This window comes from Cornus florida, unplaced genomic scaffold (genome assembly GCF_030987335.1).
Source record: "Cornus florida cultivar Cherokee Brave unplaced genomic scaffold, ASM3098733v1 CherokeeBrave_3.0.0_Hap2_Chr05, whole genome shotgun sequence".
Taxonomy (NCBI): Eukaryota; Viridiplantae; Streptophyta; class Magnoliopsida; order Cornales; family Cornaceae; genus Cornus; species Cornus florida.
In genome coordinates, this window is record NW_026775575.1 from 50,185,058 (window position 1) to 50,197,838 (window position 12,781).

Consider the following 12,781-nt stretch of genomic DNA (forward strand, 5'->3'; position numbering starts at 1 on the left):
CTCCTTGTAAGTCGGTGCCAATGACGGATTAGCATCCACACCACGAATTGAAATTCTGGGCCTCACTGGACCCCTTGTAAACTCGGTGTCATTCATGTACTCCTCAATGCCCTGACATGAAGACTCTCCACATGTGACAACCATGATGCTAGATATACGAAAGGAAAGAAGTCAATAATAACACAAGTTATTATGACCGAATGCAATTCACACTACGAGTGCATAAAACACGAAGCAAGAAAAGGTATGCAACATACAGTCATGCTAAAGCAATCGAAGAAAGTCTTTAGACAGTTAAACACTTAAGCAAATAAGCATACATGTCAAACAAAGATGCTTCTTAAACACATAAACATATAAGCATAGAGACATGTCATAATACCAAACGTATTATCAAAAAACACATAAACATGTTACAATGCCAAAACATGTTACCGAAGGCATGTGAAAATATCAAAGTAGATCAACAAAAGCAAGATATGAACCCAAAACCCGTCGTCCTAAGGTATTCAAACCTAGGAACTCTGATACCATTTACGACGACCCTAGATTTTTACAAACCCAGTGTGTCCTGTGATAACCCGAAATGAATCCAAAATGCAGAAGCAAAACTTAAACAAGTCTATAGAGATATGTACCTCATCCCTGAGACACAAGAACAACCTTCCGAGGAGTCCCGGGACTTAGCGGAAGCAAGACCAGAGTTAGGGTTCTAAAACCCTCTAAGGAATGAACCAAAGGCAAAATGGTCATTCCAAACTAAAATGGGTACCATTGTGCATACCATTGGAAAGACAACAAAAAAATAACAAGGATGGACTCAAGAATCACTTGATACGGAGTCCAGACGGCAAAGATATCAAGTCTTAAAGTCGAAGGAAGAGAAACCCCATCCTGGTTCAAACCAAATCCTGACACTACCTCACTAAAATTTGAATATCTTATGCTACAAGTAGAATTTGAAGCTGTAATTGGTACCATTTGAAAGCTTATTTCGATGCGGTCAATTTAGACTCAAGAACAGACTAATTCGAAGTTAAAACGAATGAGATATGATGATTTGAAGTAAAAGATGCAGTGCTAAAAAAAAGAATGGACGAGCGTTCATCCAAGGGCGATGAGTGCTCATAAATGAGCACGCCAAGGTAGTGCCCACTGCCCTGATTACGAACGCTCGTCCCCCATGGACGAGCGCTCGTCCTGCAGACAAGCAAAACAGCTTTTTGAACTTGAAATGTGATTTGAGGACTTTTCGGACCTTTTTCGGAAACAAGTTGTGAAGTAACCCCCCCTAAAATCATGTTTTCTGGTCAACCATGTCAAGTCCAACATTTATTTTTCAAGTGACATACCAAAAATGACCTTAAGATCAGATTTAGCAAAAATGTGAAAATGAATGCCACTCTAAGTGTTCATTTCATCAAGAATGGTGTTGTGTTCTAAAGTAAACATGCACACATATGTAAAATGATATATTAGACGCGCTACAATGGCCTTCGGCCTCATTACAATCCATTTACAAATTTTGACATACAAAACCTCCAATTTTCATAAAATATGCTCTAATGGCAATACTTGTGTTTTAAAATATACTTGTGAACTTTAAAGTTAATGGCCTCGGCCTCATGTCATACATACAAAATAAGCATTGACATGTGTACTTAGATACACATTACACACCAAGGAAGTCATCCTAGCTTCTAAAATACCATACATTCATGGTATACAAAATATATCATCCAAAAATAAAGCATTCTAAACAAGTGCATGTCAATATACAAAATTGTTCCAAATTGTTCATAAGCCACTAAGGATGATGAGCATCTGAGAACATAGTCTTTTTACCTGTAAAATAACCTAAACAACTAGGGTGAGTAATCAAGTTATTCGCAGGAATAAGCATATGTGTATACCCTAAAGTTTCAACATTATTGCAAGATTAATATAGACGAATACAAGGGATCATTCCACTTAACATCTATATTTAAGGTGTTCTAAGGGATCATCTTAAGCTAACTTAAATGATTCTTTAACAACACAATATCAACATCAATGTACTTAACATCAATTCGCCAATAACCACAATCACAAGTCACAATTAAGCACTGGTTTTCAACTTGGAATTGAATGCGAAATCAAATAGTGGAAAACTTGGACATCAAATCTCGAATAAAGCCAAAACATAAATGGTTATTCCGGGCATTAACCCGCTAGGAATACCACCCTAGTGCGCACTATAAATGGGGAGAACTCATACCTCCCGCACTAGAGCCAAACTCTAGCCATGTTATTTGTAACAATGTCCCAAAAGAATCCAAAATATATCAAGTTCAAAACTCATACACAATTATTAAGGCATATATACCACCTTTCATGCACAAGTATTTTGAAACCACACAAACCATGTCTTAGGGTTCCAAGTCTAGAATGGCATGATAAATGACAAGTCCTCCTCATGATATAATATGCAATACAATACCACTAACTTATCAATTCAAATCATGCCTCATCAATAAGCTTTATATACTAAATCTTAACATTATAGTAATAAGCCTCTAAAATAATTACAAATAGTAACCAACAAGTATATAGAATTATCATTCTAATAATTATAACAATTCAGTTTAACAAGACTTGCATATAACATCAATAATTCTAAAAGAGTTCAATATCACTACCATATGTGAAAATACTAGTATCTAGCATACCATTAAATCATATACTCTTTCTACACAAGATATATACATATCATACGCATTAAATCAATAAACCTTAAGTCAAGATGTGAGGGTTTCCTATAATATGCAAGACTATCATATTAAAAGCATGTACACAATATATATTAAACCTCAAAGGACTTAAAACAGTTGAAGTATAAACGTACTACCACCCCTACCTCAATAGATAATTGAATCTGTATAATCCAAAGCAACCAAGCTCAAAATGGAAAACAAATCTAAGGTTTTGTAGAGGAGAGTGAGAGGAAACTTTTACTTCCCAAGGTTAATGGTCTTAGCTGAGTGGAAGGAGGCCAAAATGAAATAAGAAGCTCTACACCAAGCTTTCCTTCAATGGTGGTTAGGTTAGGGTTTTAAGAACAAGTGAAATGAAAAAGATAAAGTAAAATGTGGTGAGTGGAGGATCTAGTATTCCTCTATTTATTGTGTGCTGTTACACTACCTCTCTCACACACACAATGCAAGACTTAATTTGGTGCCTACACTTGTCACCAATGCATGGTTCCTTCCTAGGCTTAATACTAAGCCTACACTTGTCACCATCCAAGCCAATAAGTGCACCTATCCAAGGCCAATAAGTGAGTGAATCTCCACCCTTTACTTGTCATAAGATTATGCTTCCAAGTAGCTCCACCTTAATGCCAACAAGTGGCTCATAAGAGTGTGACACTTGTCACACTTTCCAAAAATTACAAAAAGGTCCTTTTACAAAATATCTTCCAAATTAAATTGCAAAATGGTCCTTAAGACGAAAAATAAATACTTTGCATAATTACACTAAAACCCCAAAAATTAAAAATATTTCCAAGAAAGTATGCATCCATACCCTTTACGAAAAAGTAAATAACTAGTATGTATTTTCTACGAAAGTAAAAATACAATTACTTTGGAAATCAAATATAATGGATGCATGCAAAGCCGGAATCAAATTCGAGCACAAAAAGTGAGGTTATGCAAAGGAAAACGATAAACAGGAAAAAAACGAAATAGAGAAAAGAACTAAAAAATAAATTACCGAAAAAAAAAGAAAGGAAAATGACCGGGTCATTACACTTTACATGAGCTCCATTATTAGCTTGGACATTTAGTGGTGGAGGCGGCACAAAGAATAGCCTAGGCATTCCAATTTGTACTTGGCCTTATGGTTGAGGAGCAAAAGGTCAAGGCATGCCTATTGGAACTTGCATATTATCATATTATTGCACATTAGGATGGAGAATGCCTTGTTGGTCTATATGACCAACGTCTTCAATATGGTCATCCATTGATGCAATGGATTCATTTGAATTGCCCCTACCCCTTGGATTGCGCACAATTAACTCAAGATTAAGATTCAATAGAATAAGAGGAGGATTTAAATACCTACGACCATTCATGAACAATGCAAATCAACACAATCAACAACACAACAAATAGCAAATACTTCTCCTCTACAACACAAATCAATCAACAACAAGCCTCCACATACAATGATCCCATACTCCCATGCTTTTCAACAAATGCAAAAAGTAAGTTACCTCCACACGGGCCGATGATAAACAATGAAATAAAATTGTCTCCACACAAGCTGATGATTTGAACTATGTAAGAGGAGTTTAGAATAACTCATAAAGATCCTTAAGCAACTTCAAGAATTTTTAAGCTTTTTGCTTTGCTTTTGCAATTTTTTATTTTATGTTTTTTATGCTTGCTTTGAAGTTCCTTTGCTTTGCTTCCCTTACTCCAAATACCTAGTCAAAGAGTGACAATGTGAGAAATAAAATAAAAATAAAGTAAAGCACAAATCAAAGGAGTACTAATTCCTAATCAATCCCTAGTAATGCATTGCTAATCCTCGGAAATGGTGCCAAAACTTGACGAGGCTGTCGCTTGCACATGCCAAATTAATGTTGTGAGTGTGGTTCAATTAAAGTCTTTTTGGTCAAATTTGAATTTATAAAAACCACTACTACTTTTACTATTAACATAACAAGAGTAAGTAAGGATCGTCCCAAGGGATTTACAAGATACTACGAAATCAATATTGGATTAGTAGGTTGAATGATCAAAGAAGGGTTTGGTTGGTTGAATTAAGCTAATGATTCAATTAAAAACATGCAAATTAAGAACAATCTAGAGGTTAAGGTATAGAGAATGAGAGAATTTTTGGGGTATAGAGTTCATCACTAAGCTTCACTTCACTAAACATTTAGCATTTGTCAATTTAGGGGGATTCCATATTATAAATGAAGTGTGTGTGTCATTAATTGAAATACTAAATATGGATGGAAAATTAAGCATAATTTGTCTAATCAATCTAGTGAGTAGTATAACCTATCAAACTAAACTATTAACCATTCAATAAACCCACAATTAATGCACATACAAAAATCTAGAGATATATACTAGTTACACTCATAAGCATGGATCATCAAACAACAAGAATGGATTGTCTACCTATCTAGGAATTTAAAGCAACTACACTACAACTAGACTAATGACAAGGATATTAAACTAATTAAGCTAAAGAGGTGGCACAATCCATCAAGAAATAAGCATACTCCATCAAATAAACCACAAGAGTAATCAATTAAGCTCCATGCCTTGACCATTACTAGATTTACAATTCCAACACGCATAGACATGCATCAAGCTCATAAAATCTAGTGTAAGCACATAACCATTCATTCTAGCATACATAGACATATGAATAAAAATAAAAGATCAATTGGAAGAATTGATCCATACAAATCATGTAAAAACTCAAGATCTATATATATTCATGGTCAAAACATTATTTATAACATAAATCCCCAAAAATTACAAATACTAAGTTTAGGAAGCAAGCCTAGGGGTTATCTCTAGCCCCAAGAGGGGGATTTAGCCACTCATGGTTGGTGTCATCCAACCCTCAAAGGCTATCTTCAAAGTAGGTACCATCTTCTTCCTTTTTGCTTTGCTCCAAAAACCTTAATTCTAGAGAGAGAAAAATATCTAATAGCTATGTCTAAAAGTTGGAATAATTGGGAACCAAAATTAGCAACCCTATACAATTGGTTTCATTTGATTTAAATACAAGCCTCTTTGAGTAGGTAACAAGCCAGAAAATAGGTCTTTGATTGGTGCAAACTCGTAGCTACAAAAGTTGGTGGAGTTCGGGCGCGCTCGGGAATTAGACAGCTCACTGCCAGCAGGATCTTCGATCGATTGAAGCTTGTTTCGATCGATCGAAGGTGACGTGGCAAAGATATTTTGAACTCTGGCAACCTTATCCATTGAGCTAGCACTACCTTCTTTTCGATCGATTATAGATATCTTCGATCGATAAGGGTTTCCTTTGATCGATCGAAACTTGAACAGTGCAGTATTTTTTTTAACTTCTTCTGAATTTTCTTCTTGACTCCAAAAAGGAGCTAAAAGGCTCTTTTTAGCCTATTTGAACCTTATTGACCTGAAATAGACAAAAACACAAATTAGAACTAAAACGGAGAAGTAAGATAGATGAATGGACTAAAATACCCTAGCTTAGGTGCTAAAATGCATCACTTTTGAGAAGTTATCACAGTCCTACAGGGAAGGTACTCTTCTATTTCGGATACCCTAATGTTGAGGCAATAGTGGATCGTTTCATCATTCAATACTCTACACCGAACTCCAAAACTCTCCATCGAGGCTCATCGTGATGCCAGCATTCGTGGACTCAATTCACAACTCACTCGATTTCTGAATGAGTTAGAAGTTGAGAAAAGCTAGCCAAAGCTGTTGCTGGTGGGAAGCCCCAATTGACAAGCTCGGATTGCTAAAGCTTAAACAGCTTAGGGACTCCATGGAGGAGCTTAAGAAGAATGTTACAAATCAAACTGACAAGTTTTTAGTCAAGGCTAGAAATGGTTCGTCTTTTTTTGCAAAGAATAGTACTGGATTCGTTGTTCCTTTTGAGAAAAAACTTAATGATTTGAGCCATATCGATTCAAGTAGTACTTTTCAAGTGCAAGCATCGTGTTGTCCGAGCAAATGGATTGTTCATTACGTTTGGAGGCCGTATTCGACAATTATACTAATCATTGACCCCTAACATTCTTGCCCTGAAATTAAAAAATAATAATAATAATAATACTACACTACTCGAGTTCTCTAGAGTTTTGGATATGGTGGTCATGGATTTTTCTGAATTTATATTGTTTGTTATTGGTGGCAGTTTCAAGTTAGTATCCACTAGACTATGATGTCAATTTAATTTTCTATTTTTCAATTGTGTGTACTTAAATGGTGATGAATTTTCACCTATCTAATGTTCATTAATGCAATAATGAACATGGTATTTATTCTTTTATTTTCAGTTACAATTAAGATTGCTTACATTATTTTTGGATCTCTCACCGAGGGATGCACAACCAATTTCCATTTGATATTGATTGATGATTACGATGATATGATTCATATTTTAGATTCTAAATGTATTATATGATTTAATTAGTTACAACATGAACTTTTAGAATTTGTGATATGGATGCCCAGGGAAGTACACCTCCCGAATCTTTCCAATGCCGCTATACCCAAGGGCGAATCCAGCATTTCTGAATAAGGTGGGCTGAAGCCCACCTTCGTCTTGAAATTCAGAAAAATTAAAATTATATTCGATGTTTTTTTACTCACGGTGTTACATCCAATTTATAGAATAGGACCTAACAAAAATAGGTAACTAATTACCTACCAATCAGCCCTAAATCAGGGAGTAAATATTTCAATCCTACAACTATACTATAAGAGATAAAATCTCAACACTCCCCCTCAAGTTGGTGCATAGATGTCACACATGCCTAACTTGTCTAAAATTTTGGAAAACACTTGATTTGAGACTGCTTTGGTGAGAATGTCGGCTAGTTGATCCTCAGATCGAATCTTTGCCAACTCCATATTTTTTCCATCTAACTTCTCCTTAATGAAGAATCTGTTTACTTCGACATGCTTCATACGATCATGTTGAACTGGATTATGGGAAATATCACATGTTGCTTTATTGTCACAATATAGTCGAATAGGTTGCCTAGGTATATAACCCAAATCCCGCAAGAGTAGTCTTAACCACAATGTTTCACAAAGTGCAAGAGCCATACCTCTGAATTCAACTTCGGCACTCGAGTGAGCAACAACATTTTGTTTCTTGCTTCTCCATGTAACAAGATTACCTCCTACAAAAGTAAATTAACCAGAAGTAGATCGCCGATCATCTATAGCTCCAGCCCAGTCAGCATCAGTATATGCATCTATGTTTTGATAACCAGCATTTTTAGTGAACAAAATTCCTTTTCCAGGAGCAAATTTCAAATACCTCAAAATGCGCATAACTGCATTCATATGGCTAACAATGCTCAATGCATAAGCCAGATCCGGTCTCGTATGTGATAAGTACATCAATCTCCCTACAAGTCTTTGGTATCTTCCTTCATTAGCAGGTACTTGATTGGACTCAACACATAACTTCAGTCCTTCTTCCACTGGTGTCTCAGCTTGTTGACATGCTGTCATGCCAATCTCTTGTAATAGATCTAAGGCATATTTTCTTTGAGATAGAAAGATTCCTTTATTAGATAGAGATACTTCAATCTTAAGAAAATATCTCAAAGAACCTAGATCTTTCATTTCAAATTCTCTGGACAAGTACTTCTTGAGAGCCTTCATTTCTTCAGGATCATTCCCTGTAACCACCATGTCATCTACATATACAATGAGTGCAGTGATCTTTCCCTATTGTTTCTTCAGAAATAATGTATGGTCGGAATTGCTCTGACAGTAGCCAAAGGCTATCATAGACTTTGTGAATATAATGATTTCTTTAACCTACAGACCTTCCGACTATACTTTTCGGGTATCATGCATCCTGGTGGGAGATCTATGTAGACTTCTTCAGATAATTCACCATGCAGAAAGGCATTCTTCACATCGAATTGTTGCAATGGCCAATCCAAGTTCGCAGCTAAAGACAACAAGACTCGAATTGTGTTGATTTTGGCTACGAGTGCGAACGTCCCTATGTAATCGATGCCATAGGTTTAGGTGTAACCTTTCGCCACCAATCTTGCTTTAAAGCATTCAACTGTGCCATCGGCTTTATACTTCACAGTGTAAGTCCATCAACATCCAACTGGTTTCTTTCCTGGTGGAGGATCAATGAGTTCCCAAGTTTCATTTTTCTGCAAGGATTTCATCTCCTCATTCATAGCTGCTTTCCACCTATGGTCAGCTAAGACTTCCTGCACACTATTAGGAATAGATATAATAGATAATTGATTTACAAATGACAAATTTGATTCTTACAAACGATGGTTCGACACATAATTGCTCATAAGATACTTAACTTTACTAGAAAGTTCGGGTTCATATGTAGGTTTAGGAATACCTCTTGTGTGACGCGGTGGTAATTGTTTTCTGAGTGGCTCATGCACTAACTCAAGAACATTCTTAGCAAGGATTGGTTTGATATGTCAGTTGCGAAGGACTTGAACTCGGACAACGATGGGCTTGGAGCCATACTTTCCATTGGTGTTGGTGCCATACTTTCCATTTCTGGGCGTTCATCACCACTTTGATACAAACTTATACCACTTGAATCCAATTTGCCCAATTCCTGATTGGTTGGGCTAACTTATGAGTCATCAACACTAGAATCGCCGTCCTCAAAAGTGTGATAATCATAATCTAGAGTCTAAATTTCGTTCTGGTACTCCCCCTGAAGTTCAGACGTAGAGAAAAAATACATTGAGTCTTCATGGAAGACAACATCCATTGTGATATACATTCATCGAGTTAGAGGGTGATAATAGTAATACCCCTTTTGATGAGTAGCATATCCGAGAAAAACACATCGCAAGGCGCGAGGAGTTAGCTTGTTGCGTTGATGCTTATGGAGGTGTACAAATGTTACACAACCAAAGACATGAGAAGGTAGATTTTGGACCGTTGGGGCAACAACTGCGTCAGTGAGAGCTTGCAGTGGTGTTCAGAAGGCAATAGAGCTGGAAGGTACTCGATTGATGAGATATGCTGCAGATGTAAGTGCTTCTCCCCAATACGATAATGGCATATGCGCTTCTATCAATGAAGCACGAACAACCTCCAACAATTGTTGATTTTTCCGCTCTGCGCACAACCCCGTTCTGCTGGGGTGTATTGGAACAGGAGGTTTGATGAATAGTTTTATGTGCTTCCAAATACTGTTGAAGGTCACTACTCTGATATTCTCCACCATTGTCACTACGGAGAACCTGAACATGTGCATTGTATTGAGTTGCAACCATTTTATGAAACTTCTGAAATAATAAAGCCACTTCACCTTTGGACTTCATTACGCACAACCAGGTGACTTTGGACGGACCCTAAACATCAGAATGTACAATCATAAAATGAAGCGGACTTTTATGCAAACATAATGGATACGAAACACGGTGGCTCTTTGCTAGTGCAAAAACATCACAGCGGAAACTAGAAACATCACATTTTTCAAACAAACTAGGAAAAAAAAAAATTCAGATAACCAAATGAAGCAAGCCCCAGACATTGATGCCACAGCCAAATTTCAGATTTTTTTTCCTCCCCCTCAAAACAATCCACTGTCAATGCTTGTCGTAGCTTGTTGGAACTTTTGGACATCAAGTCCAAGTAATACAATGTAATACCCCTAATTTTAAAATGATAATCTTGGTATTTAAATTATTGTTTAAAATTGCTTTTGTTTTTTCCTTTGGTTTGATTTACTTATTTTAATTATTTTAAGCTGCATTTGTTTACTTATTTGTTTTAATTACTGAAATTGTTTTAAATTAATTTGGTTACTTGTTTAATTTACTTCAATTTAATTAAGTTAATTTGTTTAATTGATTTGTTTTAATTAATTATTTTATTTAAGGATTTAATTGTTTTAAGTGAAATTAAATTTAATTGGATTCGTTAAATTATATTTAATTGGTTTCAGTAGGTTGTAACGTGACTATAATTTATGGGGTTTATAGTTTTTCATAGACAGCCGACAGTGTATAACCTAGGTTTGCCTATGGACCGTATTATACATGGATTATGGTTTAAAGTTTAAGGTTATAAATAGGCTTATAGGTGGTTTAGGGTTGAAGGGGAAAGAAAATAAAACCGTGGGTTTTCTGTGGAGGCATAGAGGAAACAGAGAAGGAGAGAGCACACAGAGGTTCACCGGAGAACTTGGGAAGAACCGTCGGTGTAAGGCAAGTTTTATATCTAACTCAATCCCTTAGGTTGCGTGTTCTTTGCATCACTAATTCAGTTCCAAGAAGTAATAACGTTAAATTAATATGGTTGCACAGTTAGTTGTTTCAAAACAGTATGTTTCTATGCATGCGTTTTTCTTCCGTCTATAAACTGTTTTTGCTTGTTCTTCTTTTGGATAAATTTTTATTAACAAAGAATGAATTTAAATAGCTTTAGAAAACCTTGGGGCTTAGTTTTAATCAGTAGTGAAGTTGGTTTAGAGGAACAAAGCGGTCAAATACTGCCGGAGTGGAAGGAGACGACGCACAGAGGAGGAAATGGGTCACCAAAGCACAGAGCAGGCTCCACACAAAGTGGAGCCGGCTCTAGGATTTAGTGGAGGTGGCTCCACCATTATTTGGAGGCAGCTCCACTTTGTGTGGAGCATGCTCCTCCCAGTTTTTCAGTTTTTTTATTTTGGTTTGTTTTCTACGAACCTAGGCTACTGTACATGGATGTTTGAAGTTTCCAGAATGTATTAGAAGTGGTTCTAGGGGAAATTAGTGATGTTTAAACCCTTGGTAAATTTGCAGAAGGCATGGAAATTCATAAATTATCATAAGAGGCTAAACAGGAATATAGTCTGAAACTCAATAGGGTAGTTTTCAGGTTTATTTTGATGGTGATGATCAGAATTGCTTAGTTTTGAATTAGCAATTTTAACTTAGAATTTATATGTTTAAATCATGTAACAATGATCTGAGATTAAGCATGTCAATTAATATAAATTCGGTTAATGCTTAAGGTTAAACTAGTTGATATTTTTCGAAGAACTATGTATATCAACTTATGGGATGTTGCGGGGTGGTTATTAGTAAGCATGTTAATTCTGTTCTAATTATTACTATGCTTATTGTGGATTATAGAATGGTTACAGTTATTCTCGGATATTTATATTTGTTAGAGAATTAAGTACTGGATGTATTGAAACAAGCATGCTAATTATAGATTCCTGTTATGCCTATGTTTGGATAGGTTGATATTTATATGTGTTAATGTCAATGATATTACCAATAATTGGATGGATGGTGTATACTTGCTATGGATTGGTTGATTAGTTGATGTTGAAATGTTTACTGTCTTATATATTATCAACACTGGATGGATGGATTGTATGCACCGGTATGGGACGGTGTCATACTAGGGGGATTAACTCAAAAATGCTAAGTCCTACCTACTCTGGATTAAGGAATGGATTAACTAAAAGTTAATCCTATTTTATTTGTAGTGTTAAGGCAACATATAGTTGAGTGACACTACTATGGATTTTGGAATGGAATTTAATTATATATTTTATGGTGCCACGATGTGAGCCTAAGTCTCAGAGTCGTTGGTTAGGGAGCGTATATGCATGGGGATGCATAGCTGGCTACGATGGTTGGAGGTGTACCCTGTTTAGGTCAGGTACACATGCCCACTTTGTGTGCGTTTTAGCATGTTACCTCTACTCAGGTTGAGACTGGCCTATAGGCCAGTGAGAGTCCTTTAGTGTGATTATGTGTGTGTGTGTGTGTGTATATATATATATATATATATATATCTGCGAACTATTTAGCTATTGTTGAACTGGTTAGGATGTACATGCGTATTGGGCCTCTGTTTGGGTTATAGTAGTATAGAACTTGCACGTGGGCCTGACCCACTTCTATTTTTCAAGTACACGATAGTTCCAGAATTAGATGTGTTCGTGCTGAGCAGAGGTTTCTATTCACTCTACCGACGATGTAGGACTTCTCTTCGTAGCTTACTTCTGGATGCCTTATCAGTTATTTTTATTACTGTTTGGA

General features: G+C 36.2%; 1 protein-coding gene across 1 annotated transcript in view; it reads left to right on the forward strand.

Annotated features, from left to right (window-relative positions):
- The window catches only part of LOC132309264 (agamous-like MADS-box protein AGL62), a 44,319-nt gene extending 37,393 nt beyond the window's left edge, over positions 1 to 6,926 (forward strand). Inside the window, exons 5-6 of the mRNA XM_059807584.1 lie at positions 6,454 to 6,607; positions 6,916 to 6,926. Of these exons, the coding sequence (XP_059663567.1) occupies positions 6,454 to 6,607; positions 6,916 to 6,926 (165 nt within the window). The remainder of the gene's footprint in view (positions 1 to 6,453; positions 6,608 to 6,915) is intronic.
- The last annotated feature ends 5,855 nt before the right edge of the window (positions 6,927 to 12,781 follow it).